The sequence below is a fragment of the Rhamphochromis longiceps genome, linkage group LG16 (genome assembly GCF_057381845.1).
Source record: "Rhamphochromis longiceps isolate RC_006_pf linkage group LG16, R_longiceps_female_GT1.1, whole genome shotgun sequence".
Classification (NCBI taxonomy): domain Eukaryota; kingdom Metazoa; phylum Chordata; class Actinopteri; order Cichliformes; family Cichlidae; genus Rhamphochromis; species Rhamphochromis longiceps.
The window spans coordinates 2,067,139-2,089,841 of record NC_140572.1 but is presented as its reverse complement, the minus strand read 5'-3'; the positions used below and the strand labels follow the sequence as shown (position 1 = coordinate 2,089,841).

Genomic DNA, 22,703 nt, shown 5'->3' with positions numbered 1-22,703 from the left:
CTGACTTTGCCCCCATATGTTACACATTTCACTGTCTATCCCTTTTTTTGCTGCCTAGCCTGACCTGTCGGCCCAATGTAAGTTTGTGACTGGGTCTGTCATCTCAGCTGCAGGCAGCTGACAAATAAAGCTCATCCTTATTATTCTCTTTATTTCATTTTTCTCTGTATGTGTCGCCTGCCTCTGTCCTATTTCTTCCACTGTATTATAATGTTGCACTACAGTTGTGCGACGTGTTCTTCGTGTATTATGTTTGCTGTTAAAGTTTCTGTTGAAATAAAGTTGGAGGAAAAAAAACGGTACGTCATCCATGCGACGTATAATGCGTGCGACGGGCCAAAGTACCCAGAGGCCTCGCGTGTGTGACGTATAATTCCGTCACCGGGCTGCGAAGACTTTCGGGTCAGCTCGGAGGGTTTGTGCACAGGTTATCATGGCCCTGAGGACAGTTCGGCTGCTTATCCCGGCGAGAGCAGCTGCTTTCAGAGTAGTGACCGCGGCGCCGAAGGTAAGGACCCGCGGTGTGCCGGGTTTCTGTCCGGCTTGGCTCCACTCTGATTCACAAGGGCAAGCTATCTTAGCTTAGCCGCCACCATCACCGCCCTTCAGTCACAGGCTTGGTCTTAATGTTGACACTCACCTGTGTACCGTGCACCTGTGGCCGTCCTGGTCCTGTTTGCATGGAGCAGCCTGGATTTGAACAACATCGCTCTTCCAGCTCTAACTAAAATAGCAGCTCGTCTAAATAAATGAGTGCGTATTAGCTGATGTTGTGATGCTAATATGTTGTTTTGTTCCTGACAGTTTTTGAGGCTGAGTGCAGCTGCTTCATGCTCCTTACCAGCTCCGGTCATAGACGTGTCATTTCCTCTGTTTATGGATGATCTTGTAGTGCAGGGATGGATCCGTTAGTGTTTAAGTGCATTTAGTTGCAGATAGAATATAAAACACATCCGTCACTTTGAACTCAGCACATGCAGACAGGAGGTGGATGCTGCTGCACCACACTTTAGAAGAATCTGAATACGTGGAGACTAAGCTGTGTAAAGATGGCTTACGTGTTCGTTGTGCTTATATCAGTTGAATAAATACGTCGTGTTCATGTAAAAGTTTGTGATGGCTGTAAAGAATTAAAGATGACTCGTCCTGGGTTTTTAGAAATGCAGCTGCCAGCACCGAGCACTGATGTGATCTGACTGGAATCACTTAAACAGCTTCTCTAACTAAATGCAATATAACAGGAAAAATATACATTTAATGAATGATCAACCCTGTAATTGGTATTAATAAGACAATAAATGACAGCATCCCCTCATTTATTTGCACTTGTGTCCTTTCTGCTCGGCGTGACAGCCTTTAATGGTCACTGATTTCTCGCCGTTTTCACCGTGAGTGCAGATACATCACGTTGGGCGCCGCTGACCACAAGTGAAATATTAACTGAGATGATGACAACATGTTCTGTTAATGCAAGTTGAGTTAAAAACGTCCCAACAGCTGTTACCACAAACAGGCTGCAGCCCACAGCAGTAATGTTGTTGGCTCCCTTTATGCTCCTGCTATCAGCAGATGGTCTCCTGACACCTGGTGGAATAAACACAGAACAACATTGAACTGATCGACTCATTGATCGCATGTTACTGTACCTAATCCAGTTTTTAGAGTCAGGTCTGCGCTACAGTCGTGTGAACATTGAGGGGTGGGGATGGGGGCGGGGTTATGTCAGGGTAGTAGCTGTACACGTGTTAGTTACTGCAAAATCAGATATGCATGTTTGGTTATATCAGGGTCCTTTAAAATGCTTTCATTAAACATATAATGTTGACATATTGAAGCATTTTTGTAACATATTTATTTTTGATGTGTACACGTTGGATTCTTTCATTTTGTGTAGACACTTACTGACTCACACCAACCGATGTATAGAATAATGGTTTGAGTAATGGTTCATTTGAGTGATTAGCAAACCCATCGTATCATTTAGAGGTTTATTCATTGATTTCTGATGATCCAGGCCAGCGTTCATACAAGCTCGGTGAGAAGCCTGCGATATGGCTGGTGGGCCTACGCTCTGGGGGAGAGGACCACGCCACGCTTAAAGCAGTACAGCAAAGTCATCTCTGTGGATGGCAACCTGGCCTCGGGGAAAGGAGCGCTGGCCCAGAAACTGGCCGACAAACTGGGTAATTATCTAATCACAGGGATTCTTTCCCACCACAGCGATATGCAGCTTTAGACTGAGTGGGCACATGGTGCTTGGAGTTTACGCTGCAGACAACAGCTTCTACTTGTTTGTGCGCAGGGATGCTGTACATGCCTGAGCCTGACACTTTCTACCTGGACAAGATGACCGGGGAGAAGGAGCCGCTCCCCGTCGACTTTAATGGGATGTGCAGCCTGGAGAAGTTCTACACAGACCCCAAAGCTGCAGATGGAAACAGCTACAGGCTGCAGCTGTGGATGTACAACATGAGGCTGCTCCAGTACTCTGATGCCATCGAACACCTGCTCACCACAGGTATCTCTGACTCAGCAGTGCAGTTGATGCGTACGGCAGAGATCTTCATCCTGGGCTTTTGTTTTTTAGGTCAGGGAGTGGTCCTGGAGCGCTCCCCCTTCAGTGATGTGGTCTTCCTGGAGGCCATGTTCAAACAGGGCTACATTAGGAAGGAGTGTAAGTGCTTCTGCTCCACTAACAGCAGGGGGGCGAGTATTACAACACATACAGATAATCAGCAGCATCTCCCCACTTTTCACCTGATGGTGATGATGTGTGCGACCTGTGGCTTTGCAGGTGTGCAGCACTACAACGAGATCAAAGACATTAGCATCTGTGAGTTCCTGCCGCCACACCTCGTCATCTATGTGGACCTGCCAGCTGAGGAGGTGCAGAAGAAGCTGAAGCAGAGCGCCAAGGTAGAGGCACATGTTCTGTTAGACAGGAGACAGGATGTCGGCTCAGTGTTTCATTAGAACAGCAGAAAATAAAAAGAAAACCACCTCATAGGTGAGTTATGTTTTACATGTGTTTGTTCTCAGTCCTACCTTCAAAATGTGCCTCTGCCATATCTGAAGAGCATCGAGGAGGGCTACAAGAAGACGTTTCTCCCCAAAATCAGGTAAGATTGTTACATATGCTGTTAGATATCTGACCAGAGTCTTTATATAAGGATGGACACTGGCTTCAAGGCAGAGGCTTAACTGCATACGGCCTAGTGTTTCTTTGACAGGCGTAGTCTTCTGCCTAAAACATCATTTAGACACGAAATTCTTTCGTGTTGGTTGAATAATTACCTAAAAGTATATTAGACCAAATCCAGAGGTGACTCAAAAGTTTCAGACCACAAAAGGGAGAGAAATGCTTCTGCCAATCTGTCCAAAATTCAGTTTTTGGCTTGTTTTTGTGTTCAAAAAAGATTCAAGCTCGAATATTAGGTCAAATATTAGGGAGAGAGGAGGACTCCTGTCGTCTCCTCATCATGGTGTTTGAGTTCAGTAGTGATCTGTGACCGTTTGCTCATATTCCAGTAATATAGCCTCAGTACATCATTACTGTTGTTATACTGTCACCACAGCTGGAAGCAGGGGGGCATTAGTGGACACAATTTCACTGCAATGTGTGAAAGACCCAGAAGGTTTCTGTGTAACACCACCCCACCTCCCCCACCTCCACTTTTCCTTTTCAGTGAGACGTCAGAGCTGCTGGCTTATGATGCAACCCAGGCTCAAGATGTTGAAAGGGTAAGATTAAACTGCAGATGTCATCTTCACCTCCAAACAAACACAGTGGCTGATGCCTCGCACGCTGTCCACAGGTGGCAGAAGACATTGAATATTTGAAGTTTGAAAAGGGGCCGTGGGTGGAGCAGGATGATGTCAGCTACCACCACATGAGGATGCTGTGAGTGTTGGGATGTATTTTACACACCGTTTCGACTGGAATGCAAACGTGAGCTTTCTACCCTTTTCTGCATTTGACAGTGTGGAAGATAAACAGAGGGTGGCAACCCTGACCCACATACCCAGGTTCCTGCCAGAGATAACCATCGGAGCACACGACTACGATCAAAAATACTACGCCTATAAGTCGGTATGTACGCATGTCACATTAGCTGCATGGAACAGGACCGCACTGAGCTGGTGCTTTGACATCTGTAGAGAGATCACGTTCAGACCACTGAGGTTCAGAGTCATCAAAGATTAGATGCAGCCGTGGCCTCGGTTTGAGTCCCCTACGTCTCCTCGTTCTGCAGTTCTTACATTCACACACGTAGGCGTCCACACACACGTTTTCCTGGCTCTTATTTTGAAGTCAGTCACAGCGAAAAAATACGACTATATCTGTGCAGCCGTTAGGAACGGGCCAGCCCGCTGAGGTAAAGCCTGTGTGTGGAAAACACTGCACCACCCGCACAGAGCTGATGGGTATTTTTGCCTGTAATGTGACACACACACACACACCACATTGCTCTCTGTGGTTTCCCTGAAAGCCATTCATTGACAGCTGGGAGCAGCAGAGTGCACAGAAACACAGTGCGGCACAAAGGCAGGAGAACGACGCCCCTGAGCCACATTCAGCACATCTGCAGCTCCAAGGATGCAGACGATGTGTTTGGAGATCACAGCGCTGCGCGTTTCACCACACAACAGCGTGCGGCTGCCGTTCCCCGTCTGACAGCATCTTCAGTCTCCGTGTGCTGCATGGAGTCTGACCTGACCTCGTTGTTGAGCACTTTATTACAGCTTGTGTAACCATATCGAGGCTGCTGTATAAATCCTCCTCGTTTATACCGAACTCGCTAAGCTTTCCAGTGCGGCGCTGGCGACACGATGCAGCTCATTTCCTTCTGCTGAATTATTGACCCGCTTGTAGTTACTCGATGGCAAATGCCAGATGTGGAATATTCTACGAGGTTGTTTGTATCATCGGTCTTGTGGGGAAACATTTGGGTCTGACCTTTTCTCTTTATTGACTGGTGACGTATTCGCCTCCCACTGCTGCAGGAATCAGGCTCCATAACGCTGCGGAGGGCTGTAACCTGACATTTTGTTGTGAGCCCAGATCGTAGAGCAGAGAATGAGAAGGGTGACACATACTGGAACAATCTCCTCCAGTTTACAAACAAAGCCTCAGAAGGGCATTTGGATCCTGGCTGAATATGACTTCCACTGAAGGAATGTTGTCCAAGAGGCAGCTCAGCGAAGCTGACACAACTATCATCATCGTCATCATCTGCACTGGTTAAATGCACTCCTCTGTTGTTCTCGGTCCTTCTAGATCCCTGGGAAGAAGTACGCCCGTGGATATAATGCTGATGTTGGAGATAAATACATCTGGCTGAAGTGAACTTTCCACTCTCATCGTCGAATCAGCCCACTGAACTCACTGTCTTCTAATGTACATCCCAAAATATGTATGTATTAAAATAGATTCTGACTGAGTGGCTGCTGTCCTGTCTGTGTGTGTAACGGACTGTTGGCAAACACGTTTGACCTGAGGTAATGACAGTGAGTTACTGTTGGTTACTGAGCCAAGATGGACCCCAGTAGTTTCTATGTGTTCAGGTGTAGCCAGCCTAAAGGTGTTTGCTTCAATATTTCCTCCTGTGTTTTACCCAGCAGCACTTTAGATTCATGCTGCTGTTCAGTGGCGTGAGCAGCAGGAGGCGCTTGTGAGCTCTCAATAAACAACAGTTAATGGAGTGTAGGTGCTGAATTATTCACTGGCACAGGCTAACATTAAAGGCCAAAACAGTTTCAGCGTCCAAACTGTCACAGGAACGGCCTGAGGAGAACGGCCTGAGGAGAACGGCGTTTCTGCTTCTGAGTCTGGGGCGATGGCAAGTGAGCAGTGGAAAACAATGAAACTGTTTTCATTACAAGATCTCAAAATGATGAAGAAACTATTTTTGAGACTATTTCCTTTTTAAAAATTTCAAAAACTGTTCATCAAAACAAACATCAAACACCTCCCACAAAATGAGCCGTCTCAGGCTGCTTCCCCTCTCCAGTGACCTCTCCCATGCCCCCAGTACATGTACTGGGTTTGCTTCACTGTGTAAATGTTGCAGTCTTAGTCAAAGGTGGTTTAATGTCTGGTCTATAATCCAGCACCTCCAGTTTTCTTAATTTGATAAAGTCAAAAAGCTCCTGGCTTTGAATCCAGTGTGTGTCTGTGTGTGTGTGTCTGTGTGTGTGTCTGTGTGTGTGTGTGTCTGTCTGTGTGTGTGTGTGTGTGTGTGTCTGTCTGTCTGTGTGTCTGTCTGTGTGTCTGTGTGTGTGTCTGTGTGTGTGTGTGTGTCTGTGTGTGTGTCTGTGTGTCTGTGTGTCTGTGTGTGTGTGTGTGTGTGTGTGTGTGTGTGTGTGTGTCTGTCTGTGTCTGTGTGTGTGTGTCTGTCTGTGTGTGTGTGTGTATGTCTGTGTCTGTGTGTGTGTGTGTGTCTGTGTGTGTGTCTGTGTGTGTGTGTGTCTGTCTGTGTGTGTGTGTGTGTGTGTGTGTGTGTGTGTGTGTCTGTGTGTGTGTGTCTGTCTGTGTGTGTGTGTGTCTGTGTCTGTGTGTGTCTGTGTGTGTGTGTGTGTGTGTGTGTGTGTGTGTGTGTGTGTCTGTGTGTGTGTTCTCCTGCCAGGACAGACAGTGAGGTTACAATCAGAATCCAAATGCTTGCTCCTGTGACTGCCTGCATGTCATGGAGTGGGTGGGAGGTGTTGTCCCACATTGTCTTTATCTTGCACAACATCCGCCTCTCAGACACCACCTAAAGGAGTCCAGAGAGTTAAGTTGTTCTGCTTGCATGGCAGGATCTCTCCATCATCAGAGTTTCATTGCTGACGTGCTGAATGAGTTATTGAAGGTTTCTGCCATCACACATGCTGTCGAGGTGGTTAGTAACAGGCCAACTTGTCCAGCACGCTGACTGTAGCCTACACCGCAACAACCTGACGTTCTCCAAAGTGCAGCCCAAACACGTCTGTCGCCCCCTGGTGTCTGGCTGCAGTATAGTCCCCCTGACATGAAAGCTGATGGGATCTGGTCAAACTAATAAACTCATATTTTCTTATCAAGTTGGTTTGAGTTGAAGGAAACATCTTCACATATGTCGTATGGATTTTAATTACTATCTTAAAATTGAGGCGTATACAGTCCTTGGTCAACACGCTAGTCTCCATCAGTGCGACAGGCCGAACACTTACTGGTGTCTATTTTTAGATTTCACTAGACCAGCACTGCTTGGCTTGCTCTCCCTTAATGTCTTAATGCTAAAAAACTCAACTGTTATTTACGTTTATTTTTAACATAAAGTCTACATTTGGTTTTTTACAGTAATGACTTTTTAAAACTTGTCCAAATGGGGTTAAAAGTTTTCCTTAGACTAAAAGTCTGCAGATGAAATGTGTCGTCTCAAACCCATCTATCAAAAACATGATGACAATTGTGTTAGGAGAAAGCTTTCGACTGCAGTTACATGGAGATCTGAAAGTGAGCATTTTCATACCATAAGAAGCTTTTGAACTGATTGAAAGGAAGCAGAGCTGCAACAGGACAAAGAATACACAGTTCCTATAGGAAGGAAATCAAACGTGTGGTAATGATGTTGCTTGTTCCCAGTAAGCTGCGTATGAAATTGTCAGTAAGCACAAACAAAATGTGAAGGTTGTAAAGAGAAAACATGTAAGTGGGAGATGTCAGAGAGCCAGGACAGAATACTGAACGCAGATTGTTTACAGCAAACCAATGAAAGAAACAGAAGTCGGTGTCACTGAATGAAACTGGATTCACATGTAGAGAAACCACCAGTAACACCTAAACAGACAAGCACAGTCAGGTAGTGGCTGTGGTCAGAGGGACAGTGCAGTGAGGCTCAGTGAACCCCGAGAGCCTGTGGCGGTGCTCGGTCCTGAGGAGCTGCTCTGCAGGAACTGCTGGAAGCAGCTTGATGGAGTCACTGGTTTCATGACTCAAATAACTGAGCCCAGTATAAAAACATGTACTACCTTATCTTACTACTGTGTAATGGATGATTCCATACTCTACTTTTTTCCTACTCTCTCATTAGTTAAAAATGGTTTAAATCAATTTGTTTATTTAATTTAAAGTAAATTGTAAATATAGCTCAAAAAAGCACTCAGTGCCGTCGAGCCAACAGTTTGTTACCGTTTCTTTAGCTCATCTACAAAAAACGTTTGACATAAAACATATTTTTGCACAAACACAAAAAGCTGTTTGCCAAAAACGTGGCATATCTCTGATGATGTGCAGTGTTTCCTTAACATGAAATGACAAGCCTAAAAAAGTACAACTACAGTGAAACCCCGACGTACGACATGAATCCGTTCCCGAGGGTCGAAGTCGAAGCACCCATCCCGCCTTTTGAGTGAGGCGATGCTGAACGATAGGCTATAGGCTAATTGCTAACTAGAACAACGTCGTTCAAGTGGAACAGCGAAGCCAAGGGGTTGTCACATGATTCAGAAGGCATTGTAGGCTCAGCCAATCAGAGCGAGCGGATTTCGTTACTCGGGCATTTTGCCGTAACACGGGCAGAAATATTGCCATTCAGTGCCTTCGTAACTTGAATCTTTCGTTAAACGGGGTATTCGTAAGTCGGGGTTCCACTGTATCTGCAGTAGATATGTGTCAGGACCTGAAAGTCCTGAGAAATCTGGCCTTTCTGATGAGGCTTTGGCCATCTAAGCCTCATCACTTCAATTCAGTTTTATTTATACAGTGCCAAATCACAAACAGTCGCCTCAAGGCGCTTTATGTTGTACAGTAGATACAGAGAAAAAGCCAACAATCATATGACCCCCTATGAGCAGCACTTTGGCAACAGTGGGAAGGAAAAACTCCCTTTTAACAGGAAGAAACTTCCAGCAGAACCAGGCTCAGGGAGGGGCGGGGCCATCTGCTGCGACAGGAAGAGACATGCTGTGGAAGAGAGACAGATTAATAACAGGTATGATTCAGCAGAGGTCTGTTAACACATAGTGAGTGAAGAAGAAACTGCAGATCTGTTTTCAAAATGTGCTCTGACCCCAAACACTGACAATGCAGTAAAAACAGGGTAACAAAACCCAAAATACACAACAACAACACTATCAGCCTGACCTGGCTGCTGTGATCATCCAAGTACAGATGTTTTATTATCGTATAATAAAAACTGCTTTTGCTTTTGTTTGCACATGTTTCTATAAATCACTTGACTGGTTTCCCTTTTCCCAGTATAGTGAGAGGATGCACTGTAACCGCACTGTAAGCATGACTGTCACTTCCCAGATACCAAAGATGGCCCCCTTGTTGAAGTTGGAACCATGTTTGTTTTTTTCACCAGACTCAAGACTACCCAACTGTAATATGATACTTTAGTTACACCAAAAGACAAAGTAAGACTCACCTGCTGAACAGTCCTGTATTTACAGCTACAAACGTGTTTCCATTTATTAAAATGTAAACTGTCCAGCAGGACTAGGCCACAGGAGCTGGAAACAGCTTGTGAATGTCTTTCCTGCTTCATTAGTTATTCCATTTTTAATTGGTGGAGCATAGAATTACCATATCTCAAAAGCTAACAGCCCCGTGGTGAAATGCATCACATAGTCAACTGGCCCCGTGTGGCTGATTACAAGGCTTCTAAAGCTGTTAAATGGCTTGCACGGCTAGAACCACAGCGCCACTTCTCAGTAGCTCCGCTGATTAAATCTATCAGCAGGAGATGTAGTTTTGTAACAAGCTCCCTGCAGTAATACTGCAGTTTTTCTGTCTAACTACTCGAGATGTTTGGCTCAGCTAAAAGCCAGATTAAGTATAGTTTAGATAAATAACAATGGAGTTAAAACATTCATTTAGAACAGAATTTAAGGTTTTTATTTTGGATTATTTGATTCTGTGAGCTAACTTTGAATAGCAGTGGTGCAGTTCATTCCAAGCCACTCTCACTTCTAGTTCCTGTGTATACAATGTGGATTTTATCCTACGGATGCATCACCTGCAGCATTATGTGCACCAACACAGGACAAAGGAAGAGCAGGAAGAGGAAGAAGTGAAACATTTAAATAAAAGGTTGATATACCAGGTGAAACACAGGTGAAGGCCGGACGAACGGTGGCAACCGTATAAATGATGACACTGGACTCAGCGTGTTTGGGTGATGTTTTCCAACTTTACTCGTAACCCGGAAGCTCCGCCCACACACAGCCTTATGGGAACAGTAGTCTACCGCTACAGCAACATCTATGGATTTGAGAAAGAGATACAACAAGCAGCAGCAGAAGCATTAGAGGCACAACAGCAGCCAAAGCCACCAGCTGGGCTGCCTCCAAGCCAGCCTGTCATGCATCGACAGCAAATATCACGGCGAGGAACACGAACCAGAAAGGAGCCTCCAGCTTTAAGGAACATGTACACTAACTGTAATGCACGAGAGTCTCCAAGAGGACAAAGAGACACCCAGCACTGGATGGGACAACCTAGAGTGGGACCACAGCAGGAACCAAACAAACAAGCCCAAACTCATGTTGCAGCTCTTGCTGAATTATTTTAGTCGGCTGTTTCTGAAGAAGGTGGTGATGTAAATGCTGTCCTGCTTCAGGAAAAGGAGGGAGGATGACAAACACTGATGAACTACACATCGAGACCGGACAACATGGAAGAAGACACAGTCTCACACATCACCTGTGGGACAGAAAGGATCGACATCAAAGAACAAGACTGTGCCAGGAAACGAGACTGAGACGGAAACACTGGAACGTAAATGTGACCTCTCAGGCCACAGACAAGAAACCTGCCAGAGCTTCATCTGACTCATGCCAAGGAGCCAAGGATGAAAAGGAATCCGTCCAAGAGGCTCGAGACACTGAAAAAGTAATAAAATAAACGAGTAAACATTGCAGGGCTCAATTTTGATTCTGCTCAAAACCTAAGAGCTTATTTTTAAAGCCTGGATAATAGAAACTGTGAAAAACACACATGAATTCAAGTGATAGACTTTAATGATAACAAACGCAAAACAAAAAACCAACAGCAACCATGTTTAATCTTTTATTATTCTAAGAAGAGTCAACATACAAAATAAACTGAAAAGCAGTTTGAGATTTTTTATTCTGCTTTTTGCTGCATTTGCAGTTGAACAGGATGTTAGAGGCTCCAGAGCCAGGACACGTAATATCCCTCTCATTGAACAGTCATTAAGTTGTGCAGTATTAGGTTAACCCTTTGGGTTTGTTTCCTTTTTGAAACCAAAGATCTGTGATTTGATTTCAAAGACTAATAAATGACTTGAATTTGTGTATTTTGATTCTGATGATTGGTGCAGTGAATGAAAGCCAAATTATTAGGTCTGATCTTCTCATGCTTCATAACTCTGGTTTTGGCACATTATAGTAGCATGACTGCCAGCCTGTTACTGAACATTACGAGAAATCGCTGTTGCAGAGAAAACTCGATGTTTAAAGAGTCTAAGCATTTACGCCGTATGGCTACGCTAACTGTTCTGTTCTCAGTGGCGTCCAATGGGACCACACCACCTGTCTGTACGCCACAGGAGGGTAATTGCACGTCTAATTCGTATAACGCCACAGGCGTAGGTGACGTGCAGCCTGCATGGTAATAAAATAATAAAGATTATGAACTAACACCTCTCAGATACTTCTTTTCAGGGCGGACCTCATTTGGTTCTGTGGAGGAAAAGACTCTTAGATTTCCTGCCTCAGACGTGGTCAGGAACCTGAGATTACTGGTACCAGTGACTTTAACAAGGCACTGGTCGAACCTCAGGTAACCATGTGGTCACGATGATTTCTGAATATTGATCTTGAATTAACAAAGAGTTTGAAACATTGTTATTATTGAAGTGTCTGAAGAACATGTAACTTTGGGAGACACATTATTCGTCTTTTCTCTCATAAAAACCCAACAATGCTCAGATAGAAACGGGACATTGACGGGCGTCAGTCACCTGATCTTAACCAAGATCGTGCTTCAGACACTGAAGACGACTCAGAAACAAGCAGCATCTGAAGACGTCTGCAGTAAAGCAGAGGGAGGAAACCGTGTTTTTGGTCAGATTCATGACTTTAAAGTATTTGTCACAGTATTAAAAACAACCTTCATATTCACAGTTAAGCTTGTCCAGTTACTTTCGATCCTCTGAAATTGTGGGATTGTGTAAAAAAATGGCTGAAATTCCTTAAAAGTGAATGCAATTTATTTATTGACTTAGCTGTATGATTACAGCTCTTAGGGTGGGAAGAAAATAGCAGGACCCGTCTGTACGACACGAGCTGTTAAAATCAGTATAAAATCAGTGCTCCGGGTTTTAATACAAAGAGGTGTTTGAAATCAGAGACATGCTTAGACAAACTTTAGTGTTTACCGCCACCGCTCCTTTTTGCATTTAGGACAGGTCTGACAGAAGTTTTGATACTGGAGTTAGGGCGTAGGTGCTTTGACTGGCACAGCTGACTGCATTAGAAGTAGAATTTGGTTGGTGCACAATTTTCTGATAAGAAGTGCTGTAATACACAGCACAGCCTGGCCAATACATTTGTAATTAGTCTTTCCTTTGTACTAATTAGAAGCTCAATGCTCATAAGCTGGTGTATCTCTTGTTATGGCGACACCATCATCCACCATAACAAAAGATACAGTCCCGAACAAAAGTTTAAGACCACGTGAAAAATGGCACAAAATCATATTTTGCATGGTTGGATCTTAAGTTCCAAGTAATTAAATTCAAATCAATTTTAATTATACAGCAACAACAGTCGCCTCAAGGTGCTTGACATTGTAAGGCAGACCCTACAATAATAGATACAGAGAAACCCAACAATCATATGACCCCCCTATCAGCAAACATAAGCAGGGTCTCACAGCGCGCCGTCGCTGCGGACGCAGTGGAAGACCCAAACAAATTTCACCAGCACTGAGCCGGAGGATCCCGTTGTCTTGTAAACGGCTGTGTCCAGGCAGGAAAAGGACCCAAAATGCAGACTCACGGAAACCAAAGGTGAACTTAAATACAGCAAACTTCCAAATCAACTTACGCAGACAGACAGAATGAGGGTGGATGAGGGAGATGGCGACACAGACCAAAGAGAACACAGGGCTAACATACACAGAGGGAGCAATCAGGGAAACACAAGCCGAGACAAAGGAAGCAAAACCAGACACATTAACATGAGACACGGACTTTCAAAGTAAAACAGAAACACAGACTGCACTTACAGACTCACAGGCACTGCAACAGAGGGAACAGAGACGTGGGACCAGGGCAGACTCAGACACTGACTGGACACAGAATAGAGGGAGGAAGGAAACCAAAACCTGAGAACCACATAATCACACACCAAGAAGAACTGGGGAGAAATAGAAATGCAAAACAGAAACCAAAACCTTCCCAAAAATAAACTAAGATAAGAGCACCAGTAAAAAGGTACGAAACTGAAACCACTGGTCAACGACTCAGGTACCCTAACAGTAAAAGGGTGTCCAGAAGTTCCTTTTTTCCATATCAGCAACACAATCCCAGCCATCTCAGGGACACAGCCTCCAACACCTGTCAGGAGGTAAAGGGTTGGCAGAAAGACATTTACAAGACAGGCCTGCTGAGGAAATTCAAGGCATGGATCTACTGTGTCCACTGCTGCTGCTTGAGGAGTCCCCATCGCCATCATCACAGAACTGATAAGGAGAATCAGACGACATCTAAGGGGGTGGCTGGGCCGACTGAGCAGCTGGAGTAAGGTTTTGGTCCAGGCTGTCTGTGACGCTCTTCATAATCAGGTTCTGCAGTGATGGGGTTTGGCTCAAGCACCATCATGATCTCTTTGGTAAAATAGAGGGACCCTTTAGACCTGACATCATCACAGGGTCAGAGGCAACAGGAACATTGTCATGCTGCAGCTCACCGCAGCTGGAAAACGCCGAGGAGGCTTTTGAGGTAGGTGTAGTGCAAAGAATTAGATGGTGACTGCCACAGGCACGACTGGAAGGCAAGCTTCATGCCTGTGGAGACGTGGAGCAAAGTCTCTCTGCAGGGACTCTACTGCAGTCGGCATCACGGCCAAAAGGAAAAGAATGACCATCTCTGGCAGCACAGAGGCAGAAGAAAAGCTCTGCATAAAGGGAGCAGATCCATAGGAACGTGCTGGCAGATGATCAACCTCAGCTGGGTCACCTGAGCAACAGTGTCTGATTAAAATCTTCAAGTATAAGAAAATAATTCTCTGAAAAAGTCTCCGCCTTTTAAAAGCACAATTTTAAATGTTTTCCACAAGCTCAATAACGGCCACAGTGAACTTATGCTTGTTATTGTAATGTTATATACACCTACACTGTCAGCTGGAAAATCAGACCTCGAGGCTACGCTTTGCTCAGAGATGAAATTATTTTCATTTGAAATTTTGTAAAGATCTACTTACACTGAACAAAAATATAAACGCAACACCTTTGTTACTGCTCCCATTCCCCATGGGATGGACGTAGAGACCTAAAATTCATTCCAGATACACAATATAACCATCCCTCCCAAACAGTGGTCACAAATCAGTCCAAATGTGTGGTAGTGGGCACATCTGCTATATTGAGATAATCCATCCCACCTCACAGGTGTGCCACATCAGGATGCTGATCTGACATCATGAGTAGTGCACAGGTGTACTTCAGACTGCCCACAACAAAAGGCCACCCTGGAATGTGCAGTTTTTTGCGCTATTGGGGGTCTGGGGACCCAGAACCGGTCAGTATCTGGTGTGACCACCATTTGCCTCATGCAGTGCAACACATCGTCGCATGGAGTCCATCAGATTGTCAATTGTGACCTGTGGAATGTTGGTCCACTCCACTTCAATGGCTGTGCGAGGTTGTTGGATATTCGTGGGAACTGGTACACGCTGTCGTATACGCCGGTCAAGCACATCCCGAACATGCTCAATGGGTGACATGTCCGGTGAGTATGCTGGCCATGCAAGAACTGGGACATTCTCAGCTGCCATCTGCCCTGAACAATGTGAACCATGATTCATCCGTGAAGCGCACACCTCTCCAACGTGCCAGACGCCATCGAATGTGCGCATTTGCCCACACAAGTCTGTTACGGCGACGAGCTGGAGTCAGGTCAAGACCCCGATGAGGACGACGGGCATGCAGTTGAGCGTCCCTGAGACGGTTTCTGACAGTTTGTGCAGAAATTGTTTGGTTGTGCAAACCAATTGTTCCAGCAGCTGTCTGGGTGGCTGGTCTCAGACGATCTTGGAGGTGAACCTGCTGGATGTGGAGGTCCTGGGCTGGTGTGGTTACACGAGGTCTGCGGTTGTGAGGCCGGTTGGATGTGCTGCCATATTCTCTGAAACGCCTGTGGAGACGGCTTATGGTTGAGAAATGAACATTCAATGCACGGGCGACAGATCTGGTTGACATTCCTGCTGTCAGCATGCCAGTTGCACGCTCCCTCATTGCTTGTGGCATCTGTGGCATTTTGCTGTGAGACAAAACTGCACATTCCAGGGTGGCCTTTTGTTGTGGGCAGTCTGAGGTACACCTGTGCACTACTCATGATGTCAGATCAGCATCCTGATGTGGCACACCTGTGAGGTGGGATGGATTATCTCAATATAGCAGATGTACCCACTACCACACATTTGGACTGATTTGTGACCACTGTTTGGGAGGGATGGTTATATTGTGTATCTGGAATGAATTTTAGGTCTCTACGTCCATCCCATGGGGAATGGGAGCAGTAACAAAGGTGTTGCGTTTATATTTTTGTTGAGTGTACATGTGATTGATGCAAAAGAAAACAATAAATTCATTTTCTATGTGAAAAGTTGTTGTCAGTCAGTGGCTCTCAGAGATGCAGTATAATAAGCCGGGCCACTCATTACATTAACTGAAAAAGTTGGGAGCTAAATGTGAAGAAAACAGAAAATAGCTCTTAGGGCACTCCAAGAGTTAAAAAAGTAAGAAATGAGCTCTTGGCTGACCTGACTGTGAGCCGACAGACGAGGTCAGGTGCTTGCCGGAGGCTGAAAAGAGGTTGTCTCCTTGCATGCCCAGTGCCAGAGCATCAGGCTACTGAGACAAAAACAGTGTGAATAATTGACAGCACAGCAGCCTGGAGCAGTCACACTGAACTAATGGAGGGTGGAAAACATGAACTCTAGGGAAGGGAAGCAGGCACAGAATTGTGTCTGCTGTAATGCAACGCTGAGGTCTAATCAGTAGTGACATTAAGGAGTAAAAAACATGTTTTTTTAGAATGAAGGAACTCTGCAGACACTTCAGACTAAACTGGAGGCAGAAATGTAAAGATATTGGTGGAGAACAACCGACAAACTGAGGAGTGAACAAATGAAACGTGACGTGCTGCTGGAGCATCGATGTTCGTGCACATGTTCCCTTTACAACAGACGGCAGCAGCTTCACGCAGAACCCAAAGACACCACACAGAGCAACTTCCAGGCTGGACGACTGTAATTCATTATTATCAGGATGCTGAAAAGCCTTCAGTTAATCCAAAATGCTGCAGCAAGAGTCCTGACAGGGACTAGACAGAGAGCAGATTCCTTCACTGGCTCCCTGTTAAATCCAGCATCAAATTTGAAATCCTTCTCGTCACATTCTTCAGTAATCAGGCCCCATCTTATCTTGAGACTAGAGCCTATCACCCCGACAGAGCACTTCACTCTCACCCTCAGGTGTGTTTGTGATTGCGAGTGTTTCAAAGTAAAATATGAGGCAGAGCTTTGAGCTTTCAGCATCTCTTCTATGGAACCAGCTCTCAGCTCTGGATTCAGGGACAGACACTACCTCCAGGCTGAAAACAGCTTTCTGATAAAACAGACAGTTCAGAGTGGATCAGCTGACCCTGAACCCTCCCTTTATTACAGTGTCACAGGTGTAGGCTGCTCATACCTGCCCATGATGAGCGCCATGCGTTTACACACCACACTGCGTTTAATCATTAGTTCTTATGAATCTCTGTCTTGTCTCCCCACCTTTACCTCCACCCTGGCCGGCCCTCCCTGAGCGTGGCTCTGCTGCAGGGTTATTCCTCTTATTGTACGCTCTTTACTTTACAATGTAAAGTGAACTGTTGTGATTTTGCACAGAATAAATTACTGAACATCAAAAAAAGAAACTCAGACCCTTCGTGGTCTTTATGGAAGGCAGCTATTCATAAAGCCTAAAACTGCATATTTATGAGAAAGACAAAATGTTGTATTGCAGGTGCACCGTGCACTTTGTACCATTAACTGATTCCTCTAATGCATCTGCGTGCAGAGGTCCAGCTCTGGCTTTTCTGTGCACAGTTTTCATGCCAGCTGTTTCACTTGATGTTTGGGTCATGTTTGAGCCAGATAAGCAGGGTTACTCTCCCCAGCAACACTTTAAAGTTCTTCCTCACGGATCCAGAGGCATTGCCATGAGATATGTAATCCTTCCAGCGTCAACCCCGGGGTCTTCTCCTAGCTCCACATGCCTGGAAAACCTCCAAAGGAATGCTCTCAGAAGGCAGCCTAATCAGATACCCAAACCTCTCCAGCTCCCTTCTATACTAAGGAGCAGAGGCTCAACAGAGCTCCCTCAGGATGTTAGAGCTCCGGAGCTCTGAGGACACGCTGTGGGTAATGAGAGAAAACACCAAATGTTTCATTTCAGTTGAGTTAAATCAGAATAGTTTGAGGGAACTTCAAAATGAGCAATGAATGGACAGAGAGCGATGTCAGTCTCAATGCAAAGTGTTTCCAGAGTCCTGTTAATGCTGAGTGTGACCAGGAGGAGTGGGCTGAAGGACGGCATAAAGCCCAGTGCCAGGAAAACGTTTGGCTAACTCGGCTTTGTGCAGCACCGTATTAAGTCAACGATGAGGAAGACTGGATTTGACCTCGTAATTTGACCTCGTCTGACCAGGAGGTGTCCAGCTCACCCTCCCACTGTCTGATCTGAGTGAGCAGAGAGACTGGTGCATGTCAGCCCTGCTGGGTTTCCTGGTTTCTCTGAAATGTTTCAGTACTCGATGGGCAAATGTGCAGCAAACTTGAAGATAGCAGAAAAAACTGCTTATATTTAAAAGACAAACTCTCAGAATCACCAAAGGTGTCAGAAACAATTCTCACGATCATTTCTTTTTCACTGCAAAAGGTAAAAGCAGAGTCCAGAGTAAGAAACAGTGATTATTACCCAATAGAACGAGATTATATCATTTACCATGTTAACTAAACCGTGCCCGTATATTCACTGCTCACTCAAACCACTGGGTTTGAGCTGAAACTGGCCGGGGGACATATCGAAGCTACCTGTGAGCAGGACTATTTCACACCATGTGATGTGTTCTTATATTTTTGGAGATTTGCTGCCAAACCGTGAAACATCAAATTTGGCAACAATCGTGCAGTTTAAGGAAGGATTGGTTAAAACAGAAGCAAACTCCCAGCAGCACATCAGTGAATCCTTTGGTTCATGTTTGCTGTAATTCCATCTAATCATTTGAAAACACTGTTTTTATTTAACCTCTGAAAGAATCGTTATGACTCAAACCTTTTTGGTAATTTAAAATATAATGTAGAATTACCAATTATCATTGAAGGTGTACCAATTGATAATGTGAGTGAAAACAAATTTTTGGGAGTCGTAATTGATAACAAAATTTCATGGAAACCCCACGTCAGACACATAAAAACCAAAATTTCCAGAAGCCTCGCAGTTTTGAACAAAGTGAAACAATTCCTTGATAAAGATGCACTTCGTACTCTGTACTGTACCCTGGTTCTTCCATATCTTACATATTGTGTGGAAGTGTGGGGAAATACATATAAAAATACAACTAATCCATGAGTCACAGTACAGAAACGAGCACTGCGTATTATTCACAAGGCTGGTTATCTAGATCATACTCACAAATTCTTTCTTCAGGCAAAGTTACTTAAATTCCAGGATCTGGTTAATTACAATACATCCATAATTTTGTATAAAGCTTTTACTAAACTTTTACCGGCAAATTTACAAACTAGATTTGAAATTCGAGAAAAGGTTTATAATGTGAGAGGCTTTGGAGAATTCAAATTACCCAGAACTCGAACAACCCGTAAAGGTTTTTGTGTGTCTGTATGTGGTGTGAAAATCTGGAACAGTCTGAGTTTACAATTGAAACAATGCAAAAATATTCATAGATTTAAATTTCTCTACAAACAGTTGGTCTGGTCACAGTATACTCAATGATGGGTTTTAGTGTGCTCTGTAATGTCTGTTCTCTTACCACTGCTGGTATGGATTCCAAAAAAAAAAAAAATAAAGTGTGCGTATGTATGTACATATATGTACTTGTGTGTGTAGATATATATGTATGTATATGTATGTGTGTTTGTTACTTGTAGTTATTACTGCCTGTTACCTGTGGTAATGCAATTTATAATTCATATATTCTGTATTCAGTTATGAAGGCTCTAATTGTTGTTTGCGAGCTGCCGTTTAGATGCTTGTATGTGCCCGGGGCTGTTGATGGGTCTGTATGCAATGATGGGCGTAGCTGCGGGAAGTTTGTTTTTTTTGTTGATGAGTGAGTATAGGGGTGGGATTTAATAAGTTTTCTTCGTCCCACTCCTTTTTCAGGCAATTTTTGTTTTTTGTTTTGTGCATTTTATGTTCAATATAGGTATTTGTTGTGCCTGAAAATGAACAAATAAATGAAATGAATGAAATGAACCTTCAGATGGCAGATGAAATGGTATAAATAAGATACCTATGTCATCTTTTTAGGCAAAGATCTTTTGGAGACACAGAGTATTTTGATAATTGATTTTGTAGCCTGAAAGAAAATTTTCTATAAAGATATTTTGGCAACAGTAACGTCAGGATGTCTTGGATGAAATAGCAGCTAGCAGGTTCCCCGTCCTGTACTCTAGAAACTATGCTAATTTTTTAGCTGAAGCTCTAACTGTTGCTTTGTTCCTTTTGAGCTCACCGTAGTTTTTCCACGTTCTCCGTAGAACTGAGTGTGAGGATCATTTTCTGAGTACACAGTGTCTGTTTGGGGCTTTTGCAGAGTCAGTTACATTAAGGAGAGTCTGCGATCAATCTCCCTGTGAGAACATTTACTTTAGTGACACGGCTGTTTTTGAGGAATTCCCCTTTGGGTCTGATATTCCAGCTGAATATCGTTGTGGATACTGTGTTATACACAGATGTGTATTTATGTTTGAAATAGATGATACAAGTGTAATCAATGAAGCATAAACACACACACACACATGTGCACGCACACTCGTTTTCATATCTGAGGACATGTTAGTATCTTATTGACATAATGATTTCTGTAGCTGCTCACCATCAGAAATGCCCGACCCAAACCTAACTCTGACACTAAAACCACATTTTGTTACGCAGGTGCATCCTAGGCTCGTCCTTCTTAGAGGCAAACTTGATGAATGATGTAGTTTCTGTAGTATCTTCACCTAACTTAGGAAGTCTCTCATGTATGCTTAAACATAATAATAAAAATGTAATTTAAACTTAAACTTTCTTCATTCTCCACAAAAAATAAATTAAGCAGTCTTTGAAACATCTTACATAAGGAGCTGGAGAGTCTACATGAAAATTAATCATGCATAGCCACTGTAAGATAGAGGTACAGTGGGGCAAAAAAGTATTTAGTCAGCCACCGATTGTGCAAGTTCCCCCACTTAAAATGATGACAGAGGTCAGTAATTTGCACCAGAGGTACACTTCAACTGTGAGAGACAGAATGTGAAAAAAAAATCCATGAATCCACATGGTAGGATTTGTAAAGAATTTATTCGTAAATTAGGGTGGAAAATAAGTATTTGGTCACCTCAAACAAGGAAAATCTCTGGCTCTCACAGACCTGTAACGTCTTCTGTAAGAAGCTTTTCTGTCCCCCACTCGTTACCTGTATGAATGGCACCTGTTTGAACTCATCATCTGTATAAAAGACACCTGTCCACAGCCTCAAACAGTCAGACTCCAAACTCCGCCATGGCCAAGACCAAAGAGCTTTCGAAGGACACCAGGAAAAGTATTGTAGACCTGCACCAGACTGGGAAGAGTGAATCTACAATAGGCAAGCAGCTTGGTGTGAAAAAATCAACTGTGGGAGCAATCATCAGAAAATGGAAGACATACAAGACCACTGATAATCTCCCTCGATCTGGGGCTCCACGCAAGATCTCATCCCGTGGGGTCAAAATGATCATGAGAACGGTGAGCAAAGATCCCAGAACCACACGGGGGGACCTGGTGAATGACCTGCAGAGAGCTGGGACCAAAGTAACAAAGGTCACCATCAGTAACACACTACAACGGCAGGGAATCAAATCCCGCAGTGCCAGACGTGTTCCGCTGCTGAAGCCAGTGCATGTCCAGGCCCGTCTGAAGTTTGCCAGAGAGCACATGGATGATACAGCAGAGGATTGGGAGAATGTCATGTGGTCAGATGAAACCAAAGTAGAACTTTTTGGTATAAACTCAACTCGTCGTGTTTGGAGGACGAAGAATACCGAGTTGCATCCCAAGAACACCATACCTACTGTGAAGCATGGGGGTGGAAACATCATGCTATGGGGCTGTTTTTCTGCCAAGGGGACAGGACGACTGATCCGTGTTAAGGACAGAATGAATGGGGCCATGTATCGTGAGATTTTGAGCCAAAACCTCCTTCCATCAGTGAGAACTTTGAAGATGAAACGAGGCTGGGTCTTCCAACATGACAATGATCCAAAACACACCGCCCGGGCAACAAAGGAGTGGCTCCGTAAGAAGCATTTGAAAGTCCTGGAGTGGCCTAGCCAGTCTCCAGACCTCAACCCCATAGAAAATCTGTGGCGGGAGTTTAAAGTCCGTGTTGCTCGGCGACAGCCCCAAAACATCACTGCTCTCGAGAAGATCTGCATGGAGGAATGGGCCAAAATACCAGCTACTGTGTGTGCAAACCTGGTAAAGACCTATAGTAAACGTTTGACCTCTGTTATTGCCAACAAAGGTTATGTTACAAAGTATTGAGTTGTATTTTTGTTATTGACCAAATACTTATTTTCCACCCTCATTTACGAATAAATTCTTTACAAATCCTACCATGTGGATTCATGGATTTTTTTTTCACATTCTGTCTCTCACAGTTGAAGTGTACCTCTGGTGCAAATTACTGACCTCTGTCATCATTTTAGGTGGGGGAACTTGCACAATCGGTGGCTGACTAAATACTTTTTTGCCCCACTGTACATTATTAGAAGTGCAGCATCAGACACCAGACTACATCCCAAACCAGCTTTTCAATGTGCTTTTGGTTTAAGCATCTTCACAGAGATCTCCCTTTCTGATTGTGAAGCGCTGCTGCTGCTGCTGTCAAAGCAGTGACTGTTACCACTGAGTGTGACGCAGAGATGGGCAAACGTTACTCCAGCATTATGAAGATTCGCCTTGATATCTTTGAATGGCCCATGCAGCTTGACCAAGCTTGCACCCATATCAGATAAAGAGGGTTCTGTGTCCTGTGTCTATGACCCAGGCAAACATGCATACTTTTCCTGATAGTGGTGGAGTCTTATGAAGATGGATGCTGAGGCTGTTTTTGAATAAGCTGCAGAGCAGGTGTAATGAGTGCTCTGTGCAGCTTTTCCCTGATTCAGTTCAGTCACCTCGAGGCATTTTATATCGTTAACGTTTGATTGTAACAGTCTAATGCAGCGCCAACAGC

At 44.3% G+C, this 22,703-nt stretch overlaps 1 protein-coding gene across 1 annotated transcript; it reads left to right on the top strand.

The window, feature by feature from the left end:
* The first annotated feature begins 349 nt into the window (after positions 1 to 349).
* On the top strand, positions 350 to 5,441 carry ndufa10 (NADH:ubiquinone oxidoreductase subunit A10). The gene is made up of 10 exons (XM_085385063.1): positions 350 to 508; positions 2,015 to 2,183; positions 2,303 to 2,518; positions 2,588 to 2,674; positions 2,795 to 2,916; positions 3,040 to 3,119; positions 3,687 to 3,741; positions 3,816 to 3,901; positions 3,982 to 4,090; positions 5,279 to 5,441. Exons 1-10 carry the CDS (start codon positions 434 to 436, stop codon positions 5,345 to 5,347), a joined length of 1,068 nt encoding a protein of 355 aa, XP_085241189.1. The 5' UTR covers positions 350 to 433; the 3' UTR covers positions 5,348 to 5,441.
* Positions 5,442 to 22,703: the final 17,262 nt, after the last annotated feature.